The sequence below is a fragment of the Centruroides vittatus genome, unplaced genomic scaffold, assembly GCF_030686945.1.
Source record: "Centruroides vittatus isolate TY-2023 unplaced genomic scaffold, ASM3068694v2 contig_397, whole genome shotgun sequence".
Taxonomy (NCBI): domain Eukaryota; kingdom Metazoa; phylum Arthropoda; class Arachnida; order Scorpiones; family Buthidae; genus Centruroides; species Centruroides vittatus.
In genome coordinates, this window is record NW_027122212.1 from 1,922,647 (window position 1) to 1,945,276 (window position 22,630).

At 34.6% G+C, this 22,630-nt stretch overlaps 1 protein-coding gene across 2 annotated transcripts in view; it reads left to right on the forward strand.

Moving 5' to 3' along the window:
• Positions 1-22,592, forward strand: part of LOC136976178 (regulator of G-protein signaling 7-binding protein-like) — an 80,559-nt gene extending 57,967 nt beyond the window's left edge. Inside the window, exons 1-6 of one of the 2 annotated variants that reach the window (XM_067271402.1) lie at positions 18,601-18,756; positions 18,857-19,023; positions 20,965-21,101; positions 21,179-21,281; positions 21,792-21,856; positions 22,326-22,592. In XM_067271402.1, coding sequence (XP_067127503.1) covers positions 18,739-18,756; positions 18,857-19,023; positions 20,965-21,101; positions 21,179-21,281; positions 21,792-21,856; positions 22,326-22,438 — 603 coding nt within the window. In that variant the 5' untranslated portion in view covers positions 18,601-18,738 and the 3' untranslated portion in view covers positions 22,439-22,592. Of the gene's footprint in view, positions 1-18,600; positions 18,757-18,856; positions 19,024-20,964; positions 21,102-21,178; positions 21,282-21,791; positions 21,857-22,325 lie in introns of those variants that run through there. The other variant, XM_067271400.1, reaches the window with a different exon arrangement.
• Positions 22,593-22,630: the final 38 nt, after the last annotated feature.

Below are 22,630 nucleotides of genomic sequence, written 5' to 3' on the forward strand. Positions count from 1 at the left end.
CAGCCGAGGTAGACAAATCAAGAATACTAGACAGCAAAAGAAGTACTACAATCTCGAAAACGAACTAGAAATCTTCATGGCTACGGGTGAAAAACACATAACATCTGTTTCTCTTAAATGCATTAAAGACGATTCCACCCGCATCAATTGAACCGAAAACGGCATTCTCGGTAGCAGGACTTTTTCTTTAGTAAAATAAGAATCAAATTGAGTGATGGGAGTATTGACCACCTTTGCTTTTTAAAATCTTATTATAAAAATTTACAATAATATTTTGTATTATGTTTTATTTAAATAACGAAAATTACCTTCTAAGTTAGATGTTTGATCTAAGTTCATTGTTTTCTTTAAATTTTCAACTGAATTCAAAGGCATTTTTTTTGTAAGAAGCTTCCAACAAACTTTAATAAATTTTTTCTATTTGTGAAAATTTATACGTAATTCAAAAGTAATTTTAATATAGGCTATATTTTACTCAGCATTATTAATATTATGATTTTGGAAGTTTGCAGAACGTATTAAATTACTTTTAAAAATAAAAAATAACTATATCATTCGATTTTAAGATATTTTTTATATTTTAAAAATGATTAATTATAAGTGACCTGTTTCCCGGGACCCCAGAAAACAGGTCACTTTTTTCCCGGAATCCCGGGACAAGCAAAAGACCGGGGAATGAGAAACCCTAGTTAACACTTTGTTTGCAGACCAAAACGCGTATCGGATACACAAATATTTAAAACGCTAAATTTTCTACACACTCTAATGAAACTTTAAATAATCACTAATTACGTTTAAAAAATTAAAAATTAATTAGTGAAATGTGGCCTTTGGGAGTAGTAGTAGAACGTAGCCCGAAGGCATCTAAAATAATGATCGTAATACTCATTTAAAGAAAAATTTCAACTGATTTTATTTAATTTTCCAGAAAATGCTGTCTAAAATTTCCCCCAAAAAAACATTAAATAACGATAAAAAAAAGAGTAGAAGAGTAAGTTGATCCTTAAAAAATCGATAAGACTTTTGTTCTGGAATCATTTTCGTTACAGAAAAACTTTCAAGCAAAATTTTTCATTAAATGTCAGTTAAGTCGAAGTAAAACTCCTTAAAAATGCGACAGAAACGATTAAAAAATGGATAATAAGAAGAGACCGATTCCGACTCTTCCCCTTTCTTTCAATTCGGTTCCAATAGACGATACGCAAACGTTAGAACGGTTCTAGATAACAATTTTACAATAAATCTTATTTAACCTTCAACCGTAAGTCCAAAAATACAGTCAGAATTATAAAGAAACGATAAAGACAACGTCGATTCCCGTGTAATTGATAACCGTTTTTTAATCTTCAACTGGATCAGTTAATAAACATCTAAAAAAATAAATAAATAGAAACAAGCGTAGGAAATTCTATTTATTTTCTTTCTTTTGTGACAAAACAACCATTTGTCAGCATCTTGCAATCATCATTATCGGCCAGGAAAACTTCGCGCTTTGTACAGTACTTATCCAATTTACAGATGGCGACCATCATTAATCACGGGGATAAACTCAATCGTCGAAGGATTACTTTCATAAAAGGAAACGGGATTTCTAGTTTTGTACAACAAATTAATTTTTGTTAACGTTTAAGCGCACGAAGAATGGAACCACCACCGCACTCCGTACGTACACTTGGATTTATATCGCAAGAACGAAGAATATTCTATCGATTGGTCCACCTCGTCGCCCGGCTTTTAGTACGGGCCACTTAATTAACCTGGAGAAAATAATATTAATACACTAATAATCGACGAAAATGTCAAAAAACGTGACGTAACGTCGACTTTTTGTCACTTTTTTCTCGTGCCGAGCCACGTTCTTTACTGTCTGGCGTTTGACACTTTACAAATTATATAATTTGGGCGGAGAATATTTGTGCGGTTTTGATGTTATTTAATTTGAATTAATTTACAAAATTTGAAGGAAATACAGACATTTTAATAGGAATAATATTCGTAGTTTTCGGTGATAGGAAAGGCGAAGAATTCTGATAAGAGTATTTGTTCATTCGTAGTCGAGTGGCGTAAACGAATAAAAATTAAAAGCAAATAATTTTAAAATGTAATAAATATATTTAATTAAATCTCATTGGAAATAATATTTAAAGTACCATTTAAGTAATTTCTTGCCGATACTTTTTGCTTGCTAAAAATAACGTTTTATGCATTTGAACTTAAATAAATCTCCTTAAGTAAAAAATCCTGCGCTAAATTATTAATATAAATATGAATATAATACTAATAAACATTGCCCGACATCCGGCCCGGAACAGAATTTGGGCAATGTTTTTAAATCGAAAGGCGATTAAACTTGCCGCGAGGTGGCAAAATACATAGTTGCCGGTTTATATTTATTTCCCAGCAACTAAACGTAAAAAAAAATAAAAAGTTATTTTAAGCAAATCCAAGTAAATACTAGTAAAGTAATTTATAAATATAAAACACACAAAGTCCGGTAATGGCGAAGGGTAATGATAATAATTTCGTGAAACGCAACGCTAGGCGTTTACGTTTCTAGCGAGGCGTAAGGAGAATTCGAACAGAAAATAACGTATTATTTAGGTGCCAAAATATATTTCCGGGTTTCATTTTATAAAATTCGAGCAGGAAAATAGTTTTATCCACGTCTTTCGCCGTTGTTAGCGTCGTATTTATGCCATTCCAATCGCCATTTATCTTAATCTTTACCGCCGCCGACACGATACGTCCTTTAATATAAATCGAAATAAATTTCCACCCAAAAAACATTCCTCTGGTATTTGAAAAAAGTCTGCTCTTCGACTGGTATTTACCGAAAAGTAAAGTCAAATCAAAGGCTAAATGAGCTTGCGGCGCGAAAGACGGTATCGTGTTAATTGAATGATGATTAGGACCATCAGATTTAGAGTTTACGCCCATCGCTCGTTCCCCCACCTATTTGCCGGGAGATTTCTGGAAGTAATATTCACCGAAATATTTATTTAGACGGAAATCTTAGGAAAACGACGGCGCGCATTCGTCAAATGTTTATCGGAACGGTAATTTTGAAAAAAAGCTCGGCGAAATATTCGTCCGGATGCACATTTTATAAAATATTCGGACACGAATTTCGCCGAATATTCAACAGGATGAAAATTTGGCAGAGCGGCTCCCATTCCGTAAACTTTCTCGTTTTCGCCTATAAATGTAACGAAAATTTACATTTGTTCGATTGATGAGGAACGAAATATAACTTATTCCGAATTTCCAGGAGAATAAAGAAAATTTCCACACGGGGACATTTTTTCTTCCGCGCGTTTTTAGTACCCAACACTTAATTACGGCATCGTCTAAAGAAAAATAAAACATAAGTTTGGAAGAAACGACGAAACAGTACACATATTATTTAAATAAGCGATAATTAAAGACTTACAATTACGGGGAGTGGGTAAAAAATACGTTTCTTCCAGAAAAACTTTCATCGGGTAAAAAAAGTAGCGCCCCTCTTCCGTATGCAAATGAAACATTTTAAATCTCGTTACGTCTGGATTATGAATGTGGAAAATGCCTTTTTTTAATTGGAAACGATAAACTCAAAATACTCCGAGAAGCACCTAATTAGGCGCCCGCCCGTACAGTTTATCGGCCACTAATAGGCACCGGCAGGCTAATGGAAACGTACCACGCGGACCCTTCCGGTCGACCCCCCAGCCAACGATCTAATTGGTAATTATTTTAACGGGAACCACTTTCCATATAATTATAATTTTCTAAACGGAAAGAGGTCTTTCTAATTCGGTTACCACCTCACCGTAACGGACCCATCGACGAAAATGATAGGTGATGGGGTTATGGCCCGATTTATTGATTAACATCATCGTCGGTGACGTAGGTAATTAACATTCTATCTATATTTAGATGGATAGCGGTGCCGGTAGACACGACTAAACCCAGGGAGACGTAACGCTTCTCCATAGGCTATGCCAGTATCCGACGTTAACCAGGTCGAACTGACGAAGGGGGTTATGGCCAGATTCAAGAGTAAGGCGAGGACGGCGCCGTACAATAAGTAATTCCCTCTATAATGGCCGGGTAAAACGGGAATTACATCTTTTGCCCAGTTACTTTAATGCCGACCGAGAGAATATTTACGCCAAATACACATCCGTTACGCGATTTGGGACTATGGGAATGGCCCGAAAACTGGAAAAGAAAATAATCCGGTTTCCTTCCGGATCGGGTTCCGCGTTACCCGAAAATACACCGGAAACGTAAATCCCGAAACGACGCAACTTCCGGTTTTTACGCCACGGCGGGAGGAAACTCTGCCCGATATCCAGAAGAAATTACTGAACTGTTTCTTCACTCTCCCCCATTCGCTTGTACCACGAAACGCGAGAAAGCCAGAAACCGTATCGTATTTACGCCTGCGTCGATCTTCGTCGTTGCCGGGTTTCCGTTATTTTCCGAAGCCAGAAAGTATAGGCGTGTAAAGAAATACTATACTCGTACACCGAAGTTAATCTACGCCTACAATACTCTGCCCGTTGAGAAAGGTTAACCGTCAAATTGTATACAGTCAAACCTCGGGTTTTGAACTTAATTCGTTCCTAAAAGTTGTTCGAAAACCAAAATCAATTTTCCCGTAAGAAACAATATAAAATGGATTAACGTGGAAATTATAGGGAGTTGACTGGCTCTTTTTTGGCAACTGGGACAAATATGAGTTCCAAATTTTCTTCGTCAACCGATTTGTTCGAAACGCCAGTTTTGACTTTACTCGGAATAATAATCTCTATCTACTCTAACCGGACCGTAGTAAATCCGTCCTTCGCTCCATCTCCGAATAAATTTCTTACCCAAAATCGATGTATTTTAGATTTTAATTTTTCTGAATTTTAGATCTGCATTAGGTAGTGCCACAAAATGTAATTCGGCCACGGCCACGGGCCTCCTCCCCCTATAAAAACATCGTATAAAGAGGATGAGTTTGGAAACACTTGGAGCTGAAGAGAAGGCCGGAAGGAACGAAAGTGGATTTGTTCACTTTTTACCTGACTAGTTCCCGTTTTCTGTCGTTGCGAAACTCCAGTTTATGTCGGCTCCATCCTGCAGAATTTTTCCCAGCTAATTTTCCCAAACGCTTCGGTGTGACTGGCCAATAGTCTATTAATAGTTGTTAAAAAGCCGAAAGAGAAAAGGAAAGGACAACGGCAGGCTAAGTGCGTCACTGGAAAATGCTTTCTTATTGGTAAAATCGAAACCGAAAAGTTGGCCGGAAACGAAAAAGTAGTTTTCCATTTTGTTATTGGATGGAATTCGGTCGAACCCAAAGCCGATAAACCGGAAGTTGCGAAATTTCCGAAAAATCGAAACCGAACACGATTTTTCGGTTTCGATTGTTTGTTTCGGTTATATTTTCGGGTAATGCCAATCCGGGTCTTACCGTATCGGGGAAATGCGGATGACCCCAGACACTCGAATACCGAGCAATTCGGCAGGTGTCAAATATAGAAGAGCGTGTCTGTTCCGTAACTCCTACAAACCAATCCAAGTTAGTAGTGACGTCGGGGCCCGGCGAGTTACGCGTTGAGGCCAGTTTCGTTCCAGTCGGCAGTTTTTCCGTCTGCTTCCATCGAACTTCAAACTAAAATATCGCATACAAAACGTAAGTATTTCCACTCGATTTGTTAACTATGTTATTGATTATTAAACTTGTCTTACGATTACAATAGTATTTAATTGATTCCATTTATAACTGGGCTGCAATTTGAAAAAAAAAATAGACCTATAAATATCCACTGTCCTCCAACCATCCGTCCGTCCGGTGTCTTTACTTAATCTCGAGAATTCAGTTAGAAAAATGAAATCCGAGAACAAATATGGAAACACTATTAGCAGGAGGCCTGATTAACTATATAAGAACTTTCTATATAAACCGGAAGTTACGTTATTTTGACTCAAACATCTTTTCCGGAAAAGTGTTAAGATGACAGCATGACTCCTTTGCTAACGGAAAAGTATGATGTACAGGAGCAAGACTGCTAATTTGAGGTGGAGAACATATATTTCAAATTGAATAAATTAAAAAATATATATGATGAAAAATTGCAGCCCGATTTTTATGGATGTCACAATAAGTAATTGCTCGTTTAATTACTGTATATAGAATGCAAGCGGTCGAGTACCCTCGGACACTTTCTAAGTTTCAAATTTAACAAACAGAAAATAGTTTTGTTCAGTTACCCTTTACTCTAGGCAAGGCATTAAAATGCATTTCTTTATTTACAGAACCGGCACAAAAATGCCAAAATTTAAGAATAGAATCGGTAAAAGAGGCTGGCAAGACGAAAATAAAAGGAAAGAAGCAATTAAATATGTGGAAGAAGGTAAGATATCACAAGACGGGTAGCCGAGAAAAAGAACGTGCCCGAAAGCCTGCTCTGGGGCGGCGTAAAGGCAACGAATGGTGGCAGAAGCAATTCTTCAACCAAACTTTGGTGGTTTCGAGTGCACGATTTCCGAACTCCATTCGATGCGACTTTATAATCGCGGGTAAGAAAGAGGCTTCTAACGTCAATAACTAAATCAGAACTTTTTAAATTGGTGTTCGATTTAGCAGAAAATCTAAAAATCCCTCCTCGATTTAATAAAGAGGAAAAGAGTTTTTTACAGCTTTCTGAAAACAATCTCCAGACGTTGTTCTAAGGACTCTGGAGTCAACCGTCGTTGTGCGAGCTGTTGGGGTTAATAAGGCAAACGTAAGTCGACCGTTTTTACCACCGGCTTAAACGGCTACTAGAGAAATGCGAACATCCAAGCTCTGGAATTTACCAGGACAAAAGGAAGGCGTCAAATGTGCACATAATTGGAAAAAACGAGTCGACAAATTAACTTCCGGACAAAGAGGACGAAACACAGCATTAACCTTTGCCCCAACGTTAATGAATATTTTATGCCTCCTCTTTCCGTCTTTCCACGAGAAAAAAATGGGCGAAGGTGGTGGTTTGACCATGGGAGCTCCACAGAGAATGGGCGGATGAATGGTATCACATTTTTGCAGCCATTTCAAACGGCACCCGCATTCTACCGACGAAAATCTGTCCCTTGATCTTATATGGACGAGCTGGTGACAAAGAGTTAGCGGTAACAGAGTGTTCTGGTAAAAATGGAATTTTATGCCTAGTGTGCCGCAACACACTATCTTCCTGCCGCCACTTCTGGATAAGACATTTTTTCAGCCTTTTTAATCTGCGTTTAAATAGTCTCGTCCATACAGCATTTGCCAAAATCCCAGGCTAAGATTACAGATTGCCACGTTGCCGCACCTGTAAATTTTTCCTCGGTAAAGCGGCTAGGCTGGAAATAGCCCAAAATGGATTTAAATGCCCAGCAATTGATCCTTTTAATGGCCACACTTTCGAAAATTTTGACATTTTTACCAGTTTCGACCACCGATGTGGTGGACCGACCGGCCCGAACGGGAAAAGATGTGGATCGACCGCACCGCCTATTTCCGGCACCTTTGTTCGCGCCTATGATTTGTCCAAACGGTTGCGGCGCATTTTACGCGCATTTTCCCCGTGCGCGTAAAATGCGCCCGGTGATCGCTGACAAAAATACAGAAAAGTGAGATTTTGGTATCGCCATCGTATAATAAAAGAAAAATAAAATAAATCATCGAAAGGTAAAAACTAAATGCCGAAAGTGTTTTCCACTGAGATGGCCATCGACAAACGGAATGCATTGTTTGCGGGGGAAACTTTTCAAGAAGACCGAATTCCCTGTCGTAAATGTGAAGATAGGGCTCATTCGGCTTGCCTGGACCTCCATCTGCAAATAATTATTACGACGTTTGTCGGACCGAAAATCCTTAGGACATGGTTAATAAGCGCGTCCTAAGGCTACCAACCCTCTTTTCCGCTGCCGAAAATCGAAGCTAAAGTTTTTGTATAGTTATTATTTAAATGATTGAGAGATGTTCCTGTTTTATTAGTAACATGATTGAAATCTTCTAAAACTTATTTTCAGTTAAAAATAAACATTTCGGTTTGTTATTTTATATCTTTCGTGTATTTTATTTAAATGTCTGGGCCTACGCGCTCTTCCCCTGTGTTTTGTACTTCTGATGATATAATGTGGCAGGCATGATATTTACCAGTTAAATACGTAATACAATAACGTATCGTAATATCGAGACTAATTACTTTAATTATCTGATACTATTAAAGTTACCGTAATGTAAAATAAAACAACGGAAGGTAAACTGAAGTAGAACAGTCCAAAGGTGATATAGTGATGTAATATAGTGAATTTTGTAATCTATATATATAAATGAGGATGTTTGTTTGTTTGTTCGCTATACACATCTAGGCCGTTCTACCAACTGCTATAAAACTCAGCGATTGCATTCAAGTACTTCTAACTTAGATCGTGTCCTATATTTCACCCCATATTATCGATTGTATTTCGATATATCGATTAATTTCTGTCTACATTTGATTACTGGCTTTACACGTAGCATCAACTATTGGAAAAATTTAATAAAATAATTAACTAAATATAATTCTTACAAAAAAATACTATTTCAAAAATTATATATCAATATTATATTCACCAAATTGCTGCGACCAAGATATAGCGCTAAATAGACGTACCATTACGCCATTCCTGCGACAGGTAGCACATAGCACCTTGCCTGCGTTGAGTGTAGTACTGTTTTGCCCCTGTACATCGTACTTTTCCCGTTAGCAATAGTCGTGCCGGTTATGTATCTGACTCCGTTCGGGGGAGATTTTTGAATTGAAATAACATGACTTACGGTACAAACCGGAAATTCGTATATAGTTAATTTAGCCCTCTTTCTCTTACGATTTCCATGTCTGGCCACGACTTTCATCTATCTAACTCCGTTCTCGAGATTAAGGAAGGACAGAGACGGACGGACGACAGCGGAAATTTATAGGACTACAATTTTTTCAAATTGCAGCCCAATATTTTTTCTATAAACACGATATTTACGAGAACATACTGGGCACTCGGTGTGATAAACTCTTACCTAAGATAAATTTTGTAAATATAAATCAAATACTATAATATAATATAATAAAAGGATTAAAAGTAGGAAATAATCTAATAATCTTAATGTTTGTACTTATTTTTAGCAACGTCGGGCTCATCTGCTAGTACTTTTATATTTCTCTACTAATTATGATACACTAAATATAAAGATATTATAAAATCTACTAAATTACCATATACTGTATTTCAAGTATGTTATTTGTACGCTCATTACTCGTTACACTACAGTACTATTGTAGTATAAACCCGGTTTGCTCGATGATAAATTTGCACATAAATCTTTAAATAGATTTCGAATATAACGTCTTTTTATAATAATTTACACTTTTACAAATGCTTTATATGAATTGCAAGACGACAGTACTGAATAATAAATTCTCTTACTGTAAGCAATATACTACTCTGCACGACAAGAAAATAGTTATCGGCATTTATAGTCGTGCGAAGTCTTTACAGATAAAGCTCGGAAAGCTGGCATAATAAGAAAATACGCTCTCGCTGGCAAAAATTTGAAATATTCACGGTAATAAAACTGTATTAATTTGAGGACTTAAGGTACGATTGAAGCTATTTTAAACGGAAGCAAACTCGACGATGCTGTAGACAACGTTAAACATAAAATACATATTTCTTGGAATAATATATTTCTTCATCAATGAAAGTAATATTTTTTATGTAATATTAATCGTGTGGGCCTGAACAACTTTGTAATTTCATAGTTCTTAATAAAACAATAAATAGAAGAAACATCTAACGAAATTCCTTATTTTGTCTATAGAACAAATTTCTAACGTTGTTTGCCTTTTATATTCCCTTTATCGTCTCACGCTGGCTTTTTGTTCTTTTGTTTCGATTTGTGTGTTTTCTTTTGTATCGTCACCGACTAATACGGAGGAGTGAGTACTTTCTTCCTTTCGTTGACAAATACGTTGTTATCTGCCGAAGAAAAATTAAATTACTGGTTACGGCTAAATGCACTTAAAAATTACACGTTGTATATACTCTGTACGGGTCCACAAATGGCAGCAGCTAAAATAAGTATTCGGAAAGTGGGTAATTTTGCTCAGACAAAGTTTTTGTTTAGTACTCCAGAAGCAAATATGTCATTAACTGTATATTCAAAGATTTTAATTTAATCGGTGGAAAATAAAGCCTAAAATAAATACCTATTATAAAAATTATAGAATCGCTCATTAAATTAGTTAATAAATTAAATATCGTAATTTTACGATATCGAATTTATTAAGTAACTAAATTAGGAATAAAATAAGTATTCGATGGGACAGCTAACAATTAGCCGGTAGGATACCTTGTAAGGAAGATAAAATATCGGTTACAATAGCGACAAGTAGCAGCAATTTGTTAGCAAGGCTATAAATAGCACAAGCGTTAGTATCGCAAGGGGAAAGTAACGAATTTCAAATACAGCTACCGGTAACCGGGACAGATGTTCTTGGAAACAGTGAAATTCCGGGAAAATGACACGCATTTTTTAGTAAAGTAATTCTCATGACGTTTACATTATAAAGTACTTTACAATACAAACGGACACGACAACACGTAAGTTAACTTTATCTCTCGGGGAGGTGACCGAGCGGCCGTCACAGATTTCGGCCAGGTCGTTGGCCTAAACCGAGCCCGGTACGAACCTCTGTCTGGCAGAAAGGACAAAGCACCCTTCTCCAACGTTTTCTCCAATATCAAAGTTCAAAGTTTTCCACAAGAAAAGGTGGTGGAGCGACCTTCCGGGAATTTGCCAGATCGCCGGTGGGATAGGATTTTTCAAATCCATGCGACTTTTACGTAAAGTGACGGTAAATTACGCCTAGCTATTTATTTTATCTTCGAAAATTTATTTTCGGAATTGCCGTTAAAAATAAATTTAAAATTGTTTTACATTTAGGAATGATAAAAATATCGCGGACAATCTGAGATTTTAAGCAATTAAATGAATTCAAAAAGATTATTAGTTTCGACTCGCTTCCCATATCGCATTCAATTATGAAATGTGACGGTAAACGATCGTTCTTTCCATGTGGCTTCTACTGTTACTTATCGTTTATATTGTACATGGTATTCTCCTTTTCGTAGCTAATAAAAGAAGTAAACGGTAAACATAAATTAAAGTCGTAACTTAAGAATAATAGAGCCAAAAACTATGAAATAATTGTTCCGGTTTTAAAAAGAAAGTTTCAATTTATTTCCCAACAATTCCCCGGACAAATTTTTCAAGAAAAAAAGAAACGCATATTTTAATAGCAAATAAATAGACAAATGTGTAAACTTATGCAACGATTTAATTATTTTACGGAAAATTGCATGGATATAGTCCAGACTCCAACCGGTCATCTGGCAAATTCGAGTAGAGTGAGCTCTGGCCCAACCGCCATAACTTTCGCCGCGGTAAGTGGCCAACAATTCTTTTATCTTGGATTTTGTCGAAAATGTTCGAGAAAGACGCTTTGTTCTTCTTTCCGAACGAAGATTCGTCCCCGGGCCGGTCCACGCCGACTACGTGGCCGAAATCTGTGATGGCCGCCCGTCCACCTCTCCTTGTTAGGAACCGAAGATATTTCGGTAGACGGAATTCTAAGCCTGCGTTTATAGAGAACTAGGAGCCCGGGACGCCCCCTAGTGGGCGTTCATTACAAATTTTATGATAATTAAAAATCATTATTTAGTGTTATTAAACATTCTATAAATACTTTAAAATAGTTTAATTTGTTTATTTACCTTCGCTGGTAACATTCGCTAGGGCGCCCCTAGTACGGCCGGATGGTCGAGCGGTAAAGGTGGCAGTCTACCGCTCTGGGGGACCCGGGATCGAATCCGAACGAGTCGAATAATCCCCAGGAATTTTTCGGGGGGTGGTCCGTTCGGATATGTCGGGCCCCGTCCCTCACCACCCAGTCGCCCCATTGTGGGCCTGGCCGAACCCATAATGGGCCTATTAAAAGAGGCCCTCTTAGTGCCCACAGGGCGGAAAGAGTTAAAAAAAAGGGCGCCCCTAGTGGGTGTTAATTTAAATAATAATTTATATTGTTAATTTAAATGTTTGAAATATAATACACGATAGTGTGTTATATTTCAGTCTAGTGTTATATTTCGCCTCTAGTGCCCGTTTTTGGCATACCGTTACGCGGACGGACGGTCGGACAGGCACGCGTTCAATGGGTTATATATATAGATATTAGCTTAACTATTTCACTTATCGTTTTATCGTAGCGGTTCAAATCTATCCGGTTTTTCGTTATTCGCCCCCTAGTGAACATTACAGGCATTCCGTGACAGTAATAAATTCCTATTACAAATATACTGAATTATTTATATTGTTATATTGACCAAATAATAATGTATTGGCCAAATGAATAATAATAATTTATATTGTTAATTTAAATAATAATTAAAATTGTTAATTTAATTTGAATGTTTGAAATATGACACACGATAGGGGCGCCTATCAAACGGTTACGGGACGGACAGACGGAAGGAAGGACGGACACCTGTTGAATGGGTTATATATATAGATAGTCAACGACTCGGTTAATTCACACGTATACGGGTAACCGGTAACGCAAAGTGTTATTTCATGAAATCACTCGGATCAATACCACCAACGTAGATCCTTCGTCTTCAAATTCGTTTAACCCAGGCACGGGATCTCTCGCGGAGCACTTTTATTTTTAACTTAATGCCGATAGAAGCCACAATGAAAAAGCTTTTATTTCCCAATGGTTAATTGATTTTTGGGCCGGGTAAACCCTGATCCGTGGGAATAATAGTATCGCCTAACCTACCTTATTTTATTATTAATGTAGGATTTTCTTTTTGTCTTGTCTCCTACTTTTGAAACTTCGCTCGTGCTTAATCCAATAAAGACACTTAATTGCTTACTAAACTAACATGTAATTGTGACACTAGACAATACAGTTAACAACATAAACATTGAACATTAAATTTGAATCGTCTCGTCTTAGAAAGGAGAAAAAGTCCTGTCTGCACTCGTCTTCCATCTTTTTTTCGTCTTTTCTTTAACCGTCCTCTGGCTCCTAAAGTGTCATCTCGTCTCGTCGGCAGATGGCACCCCATGGGGTTCCACTCTCCACATTAATGACGATTAAATTTATTTTTATCATTTACGTATGTCAATTTTCTAATTATATAATCCAATATTGAAATATAAAACGCAATTTAATTTGTGCCCAACTAATTACGTATACGGTAATTAATAAACAATGATTAAGTTATGTCCATTAGCCACTTAATGATGATTAATTTATGTAGAATACTGAATAATGATTACGGCTAATCTGTGATTATCATTATAATTACTAATAATGGTTCGACATAATAATTAGCATATTACCGGCATCCCGATTAGCATAATTTCGTAACTGTAATTATTATATGCCGGATTCGTTCGTTTCGTTACGCCCGTTACGACGTCCAACCGGTTAAAACGGGGAACGACGTTATAAAACCGGAACGAAATAACGGTGGCGAAGTGTGAGAAAAGAATAAAATAGCAACACGTAAGATCGATAATCATCAGAAGAATAACGACGACTTTTCGAACAAATGTTGCACACATTTATTGGAAAAACATTACGAGTTGGCTACAGATATCTTTTATAAATTAAACTTGATTGATGATGGCCGCAATGAACATTAAGTTCGTCGACCCGTTTCTTTGTGTTTACGTCTCGTCCTCGGTTGCGGACAATAGGAGAAATCTGCCACCGGCCGAGAATTAAAAGATCGACATTAGTCGTTCCTTGTCTGTTTTTTTTTTTGTTTTTTTTTTGTAATACTCTCGACAAACTAATGATTTCTTCTACTGTTATCAACTTGTTAATAAGACTGTCTACTCTTATAATTAATTAAAAACTCGGTCGACAGACGTAACATCGCCAAACTTTGAATAAAGTCATTCCGAAGACTTAACTAAATTTTTCATTCATACAAATTTAGGATTAATGTTTTTCTTTCTTCCGTTTTTTCAAATCTTATTACCACGTCATTCTTTTTTGCTTTAATTAATAATGATTTGTTTTCTCTGGTGATAAAGTTATTAAAGAGTACTTTATGCAATTACACGGAAGAATTTTTCCCATTTAATAACAAAAAAAAAAAAAATTTAAACTTACAAGGTTTATAACAGCTAATTGATTTTCAAATAATTAATTAACTTTATTTATAATTAAAAAAGAAGAATTTAAACATCATAGAAACGACTTAATGGCTTTCAAAATGATGAAAACACCCATAAAAGTATAAAAAATTAAATAATATAAATTATAAAAATTTAGTTTCGTAAGAAGAAGAAAAGGAAATAAATATTTAAAAAATTATTTATATTATTTTGATAATTATAAGAATTGAAAAGGACATGCTAAATAGAAAAACTCCATAAATTTTTTCTATACTCTATACTGAAAAAATTTGGGGAATTTTAAGGACGTTTTGGGAAAGTTAGGAATCGTCTAAACACTTTCTTATCTCTAATACCCGACTCATGTATTAAATAATGTGATAAAGGATATACAAAATTATACTCTACGACTGCAAAAAATTGCGCCTTAAAGAAGAGGCGTCGGAATCAAACGAAATTAGCGAGGTAACAAGCGATTCTACGGAACAATGTGTAATTTAAAGAAAAATTTCGTACTTCGTAAGACCTATTCTTGCTCTGATATGGCATTCTGGCACATATCCTGGAAGTTGAGCAAACACCATTTTAGATCCTTGTCACTCGAAAATGGCCGAAGACGGAAATTTCGGCAAAAAGACCACTCCACTTTCTCAATCCTAAGATGCAGCCTTTCCCAAATTACGCGTCACGCCTTCGACCGCGTCGTACGGGCAGGCTCGAAGTTCGAGGATCCCGAACGGATGTGCCGAAAATTTCGAACACAGCCAGTCCCTGCGCATATTTAAAATACTGGAGTAGGGGATTTTAAAGCATTCTCCGGCTAGTAATCGGAGGACCACAACCGTAATTGCTTTTCGTATTCTCTAACACAGTGATTCTCAACGTTTTTTTCGTCACGGTAAACTTTTAATAATTTAAAAATTTGGCGGCACACACGGTTACTTCGGTAAGCACCGCAGGACAACCTGTGACGTCATAACAGTGATTTTTTACAGTTGGTAATTTAGGTTAAAGTTTTCTAAACGCCTTGGTAACTACCGGCAGTTACCGGTAACACCGGTTACAATTTCCAAACGCGCCTTTAGTAGGTAGAACTAATTGAACCACTTGTCTGACGTCGCTTATGTATGGGTATTTGCAGTAGCGGCACACTTCAAAAATCTCGCGGCACATAGCACATAACACAAAGCGCGTGCCGAATTTTATAGTAATGGGTCAGTTCGTCCGGTCTCGTAACTATTTCTCTCGACGAGCGTATCGTGTATTGAAATTTACAGAAGTATGTGTAAGGAATTTGGGGAATTACATCTAAAGAATCGAACACTAATTTCATACTAGTATATGTAACTGTATTTGGTAATTATGTTTATATTCTTTAGATATAATTTTCTAAATTTAATCGTAGACGATTCCACACTTCTTGATAATAGAGAATAAGATTAAGGTAACGAATAACCAAATTTACAAATCACTATAATATTCAAATTGGAAACATTGGAAAGGAAATGGAATTGAAAATGACAATCGATTTCGTACGACTACAAAATGTAATAATTTCGATACTCCGATAAATCTTCCAAGCTCCGAAGTATCGAAAAATTTCTTGATTTTCCTAAACCTTCAAGTTTTCAAAACAATAATTTCGTAAATTTAAATATAAGTCCCTAATTTAATAGCGATGAATTGAATTTTGGGAGCATAAAGGGAATACGATCGAGATAATAGTCGACGAATCACCGCCATGTTGGAATGATCGATTTTTGGAAGATAATATGTTAAAACACTGCAGACAACTTACCAGTCGACGTGCAGTACATTAACAGTTTATGTTACATATGATAAGCCGCTTGTTTTTGATGTAGAATTCCGATAAATTCCATATAAAACAAGAGATTTACTGAATGAAAGATATCTTTTTGATACTAGTAAAGGATTTTTGCTTGGAAAAATTTATAGGAGATACAGTCAAGTAATATATACAGTAGATATTTTTCTTCGTAAATCTTTCTTATTATAGTTTCGATTGAAAAAGTATGTGTATATATATTGCGGGAGTAAAAATACGCTTAGCTCTTCCGATATTCGACTTTTCAACCAATCGATGTTTAGAATGCGACGTCTTTAGCCAATCCGCGTCAAGATTTACTTTTTGAATTTTCAAATGTTTTATTCTCACATTTGATGGGACATGCTTTGTTTAGGCACGACGATTAAATTAATTTTAAGTCTATTTATTAAGATTTGTTTATTTTTAACGATCTGTTTACAATTAGAATTTAATGACGTAATATCTTAAAATACGGGATTTTCTGTTTCCCAATGCCAAATGTGTTATGTTCATATTCAAGATTTTTCTACGTAGATTCTGTATTCAAAAATTTACTTTGTAAATGCCTAAAATTGAATTTTTGATTATATTTAGTAGAAATTTTACGGCTAGATTGGTAATTTCTGTTTACTTAATTTGATAAATTTTTAGGCTGTGGAAGTGTTCGATTGCTGCTTTCGAATTTAATACGCTGCGAAATTTACTCGAAGGGTTTTCAGAATCATTTAAAGCGTAGAAGGTTCGGTTACTACACTTAAAAGATTTACTTCGTCGGTGTAAATTACGCTCGATGTCCTCGACGTTGGTTTGATGTGCCGTAATTATCACTTGGAGTGTTTTATGGTGCAGTTAATTGTGTAAGGTTCGCTCGATACAGCGGCAGGGTTCATTTCCCGCGTTCTACAATTGAATTATTTGCCAATTTCACCGAAATATGCCAAACTTTTATCTTAAATGTTTGATGAAAATCATTACGCCGATGATTTCTTAAACTAGGATTTCCCTCGACCAATTATAAAATTAACTCGATATGTATATATTGTAACGTTTACCTTATTGTAAAATTTATCACAAGCGTTATAAACTTTGCAATAAAGTTAGATTTTTCTTGAAATTTTCAGTTCATTTCTTAAATGTCGTTACGTTTTCTAAGGTCGAAAGCTCTGGTACGTTGCTACGTTCGGGTTGAACACTAATTTTATAGTGCCAAAATGGATAGAACCGCTTCGTAATTAGCTAAAACGAATGCCACGAAGAAAACTAATATATTTTTAACGATCGTAGTATTTTTTTTCATAATTAAAAACAATGGAGTTACGTTGAATGACGTTTATTGTGTCGTCTCTCAATTACTGATGAAACAGAAGTGTAATGGTAGAAGTGAATTTAAGCACCTCGTAAAGTGGCTCTAAACACGAATAGTTTATTAGCGAAGGTCGGAAATCCCAGTTCTATAACAAATTGTTTGAAAATTAGGAAGAAAGCTTTTTAATGTTCGGGTAGCTTAGAATGAATCGATAATTTAGCTTAGAGCGATAATATCTACCAAATTGGATCGATGTAGGGATTTATAAATCAAGAAGATAGCGACATTAATTCTTCCTTTCAACCTTTCTCTAGTAATTTGTAATAAGTTTATCAAAGTATTTTAAAATATTAAAGGAAAGTTTTTGGTGAGTATCATTAATATAAAATGGACTCGTCAAGTTTCATATATGAAGAGTACCTCGAAAGGTTACGTTAAATTATTGATTTAAAAAGTAAAAAATTTTGAGAATTTTAATATCTCCACAATTATTAAAATGATGAAAATATGAATAAATGAGTAGATTTGTTTCTATTTTGTCTATTGAACGTTGTAGTTCCAATTAATCCGATTGACATTATTACATTTCTTATTAGAATCTTGATTTTTATGCTTTAAATCATAATGCTAAGTAAATTTTAATGAAGTTTTCTAGTTATAAACAACGTTCTTCTTTTTCAAAAATCGCTAATACGTTCAACAATAAACGAAATTCGTGAAAAAATTACATGAAATCAAACTATGAATTACGTAATTTAGAACTGTTTACGTGTTAAAAAATGTTATGAATGGAACTAAGACGGTTAGGTATAAGTTTTAAATCTGTTAATCTACTAAATACTGTAGTAGTAAATAATCATACGAGCCTTATTGTTATAATTATCAGACTTATCACACACCTTTCCGATTTCTTTAATTAACGAAAGTGTGTGTGATAAGTCTGATAATTATAACAATAAGGCTCGTATGATTATTTACTACTACTTAAGGAACTAAATCAGTTCTAAAGACTGGAGTTTATAAAATTCCATTTAGATAGTGAAATAAAAAGTAAAAAAAATGATTAAATGGACTGATTATAAGTTAATCGAAGAAGAATAAGCCTACAAGTAACGGTTTTTCAAAGGATCCCTCGAAAACTCACTAAGAAAAAACAAATATTTTTATTCGAAAAAGCCAGAGGAAAAATTTAAAAATCACAGCAGACAAGCAGAAAAATCACTTCATTAAAAATGATCCATAAAAATCAAATTACTAATTTACCCGCCTTTGATAAAAATCGATTTAGTAGACGACGAAAGAGCGGTCGGTTCTTCCTTGGAGAATAAAAAAGAAAGCAATTTCCTTCGTCTTCCAACAACATAAACTATTAAAATGTCCCAAAGGAAGGGGGTTAGGTGGAGAAAGTTTTTAAAAAATTTAAAAATTCATTTTTAATAACAACCTTTTATCCATATTACAAAGTTTTAATACTTTAGCATTCTCTTTGCAGATGATCGAAGACATGAATATCCAAGTGGCAGTTTTACGTGATCTATTGATATGCGTCGGAAAACCTCAAGATAGCCCAGAAATTCGTGACAAAATCAAACAAACGAGAAAGAAATGTGTCGATACGTGTACTTCAGCTAGCCAAATAATTCTACCAGAAATTCGGAGGTAAGAATGGTAGGTTCTCTTTATACAGGCTTCTTTTCTATATTTACACCGATATTTAATCTCTACGTTGTTGCGGCGGTATAAAATCCGTTTTTATAATTAAGAAAATAAAATGTATTCACTTGTTTCGTTAGTGAAAATTCTGATTTATACTCAGTTAATGATGTCGAGGTCAAAGATAAATATTCATATCCAGGCATTTCATGAATAATTCATCCTCGTTACACGCTACATTAATTTAAATATTAAAAAAGTTCACAAAGAGTAAATAAGTATACATCTTTAGCTCATATCAAGGGTACGATTCAGGAAAATATAATTGTTTACTAAGTATTATCCGTGGAACGACTTTCAAAAAAACCGTGTAACGGTCACATTCTGTGCACATTGTTTCTGCTAACGATGATATATTTTGGTCATCTTATAATAAAATTTTTTAACTTTTAATACAAGTTTATGAATTTAAAAAAAATAAAAGCTAGACTTTTGTATTTGAGACTTTTTCGTATAGTTTCTGCAAGGGCAATCCAGTTCATACGCAAAAGTGATACAATACATTCAGAACTCTACCTTAAATATCGAACGATATCTTGATATTTACGTATAAAAGTAGAAATTGTTCTTTACTGGTGTTAACTGTACTTAAGGAAGATACGTAAGGGTATTTAAAACGTATTACTAGATGACCTTAACCGATATCATCGATGCATAAGATTATCATTTAATTCTCACCAACAATGAATATAAACGAAGTATTTATATTACTTCTATTTAACGAAGACATCAAACCGTACCGTGGTTCATAAAGATATATTTTATTAATTGCTTGTTAGTAACTTGTGCAGTTATTATCAATGAGATAGCACAAAAATGCAGGCGTGTTAGCAAATAATTATTTACAATCACATTACATTTACATTGCTAAAGAAAAAATTGTATATTATGCACATCTCTCGATATATTTTCGTATAAACGACACCAGAGGAAAGATACGGAAAAAAGCAAAAGTTTTAACCAATAAAAATTATATTTTTATAAAAAAATCTACGCAGAAACGTTTTCAATCTTATCCATTACAAGATTAATTTAATATTTAATGCAACGAGAAAGAATTTCGAGAAAAAAAAATACTTCTATAAAACCGAATATTTTTTATTTATATTTTGAAAACAATCGTTTAGATTTTCTCTTCGTTTTTTGATTTTGATTTTCTTCAGTAAAATTTTAGCTTTAGGATATTTCTGACATTTCCACAAAGGTTATTTCTGTCACTACAATCTGTGCAACCATCAGCAATTTCTCTTAATGGTACATCTTGCATACAAGCAAAGCAAAAAAAAAAAAAAAAAAAAAATCGTTATTTGTTTGTAAGAAGGAAAGAAAGGAAATTTCACTTTGTTCTTTCTGTTTATCAATAGAATAATTTGTTACATTTGCAGAAATGTTGCAGCTTTGTATCTGATAGTAGTTAAATGAAACGTGCATTTTCAGTGTCGCTGCAGCTTTTGACTTGTAGATGGTGCTTGAGGAGTTTTCAGCGATGTTTTTCGTCTATATCTCGATAGATTATCCTTAACTACAAATGATATTTTTCACTATATTATACTTATTGTATATAGATACGTAATGTTTAAATTATGAATTTTTAATAATTTTAGTCGATATTTCAGTCGATAATCAGAAAATACGTTGAAAATGCTACGTCCTCGTATATTGTTTTTAGCGATATTAAATCTGGTACTAACAATTGATTAGTTAAGTAATAGATTTTTTTAGAGACTTTACAAGTATCCTGTTATATTCGGCGATGTTACAGCTGTATCCAGATAAGCAATTAAGAGTAATTAACACGTGACTACTAATTATTAAATAATATGTTTCTAGCGATATTACTATTGCTGTGTAAAATAATAAATTAGTTAAATAATACGTTATTTTCAGCGATGTTACAGCCGGTATTCCAGTAGATAGTCAGCAGTTGGTAAACCTGGTATGCTGTTCCCAGCTACTATTAAGAGAACTTCGAAAATGTAAACACTTAATCTCTAATAACAAAATGGAAATGTCGCATTATTACGGTAAATGTCACTTTATGCATTTATATACAAAATATGGCCGAAAAATGCTCGCAATTAATGAATTTTCCCCCTTACAGAGCAGCGACAAGGATCTTCGGGGATGTCGGTTCTGGATAAACTAGTGCTTTGGAGGCCACCTCCCGTCAATTATCACCAAGACGAACTTCATAAAATCGACAGGTTTCTGTGTCTTTCTTTTATTATTATTTTAAAATTTCGGTTGCGTGTTTAATAATTTATATAGAGTACAATCTCGGTCGGTAGCAAATTATCATAAGAGGTAGGGAAAAACATTAGCCTTTAAACGAAACAGGAGCTGGTCGGTTTGGGGTTAAATATTCTCGACTGCACTTAGCTTATTATCGGAATAAACAGATTCTCCTCTGATTTAAAAATAAGAAAAAACAGTAATTTAAATTTCAAAACTTAGAATATTTACATATTATTCTATTTTACTACGAAAATCCGAAAGGTGTTTTCGGGGATAACAGGGAAAAAAGTCATTAAAATAGAAAAGAAATTATGTAAATAATCGAAATCTACCAAGGTTATAAAAAGAAAAATACTGCATTTTTTGAATATTTCCGATAATCGATAATGCATAATTTTCGAATAATTTTTTTTTAGTTTTTAATTTATAGGAGATAATGCGATATAAATCCGTGATAAATCTCCTTTTGTACGTTGTAGGGATGCGGAAACGGTAGAAAAAATTTTGGAAGAAATGCAAGAATTTATGCCGCACGAAACGAACTGTAAGTATTCGGTTCTTTTATATTCTAGAGTTTATAAGTAATTAATTTACGAAAAAATAATTGGTTTAATTAAAAAAACAGAGTTGTAAGGGAAAATTTAAAAGCATTAGAAATATGAGGAAGGTTTGTTAACCAACACAAACGTTCGGCACTTAAAATTACACAGTGCAGAGTTTAATTCAGTTTCATTTTCTACATTTATAGTCGCTGAATTCTGAAATGAAGCTATCATTAATTATCTAATTGTGTTTCAAGACATTATACGGGAATGGAAACGACTCGTTTGTTTCTATAATGAAGTTTAAGATTATAATGAAACCCTTTTAATAGCGGAAAAGCATTTTCTAATTTTGAAATTTAATGACTTTTAGGGCATTTTAACATTAAACTTTCAATATTTTATCGTTACGTCATTCTAGGAGTTAGTTTTTTTTAACGTGTTACTTAGAAAACTTTTATCTGTTTGCAGCTAGTAAAGCATTGATGGAAGGTGTTGTGATCAACTGGAGACGACGACGCAAAAGTGCTATCTATAGACACGTGGGAGACATTTGCTGCGTTTGTAAATCTAATTCGAGCTAACAGTGAGTCTGGTCAGGTAGCACGATCGATTATTCTTTCCTGTCTTCTCTCTCGAGTGGATGAGGTTCTCGATACTGTACACACATGCAATACATAAACGTGTAGAGAGGGAAAGATTTATCAACCGGATTACGTTGCGAACGAATGGTTAAGAGAGGGGGGAAAAACTAAGTAATAATCGAAGATAATTAA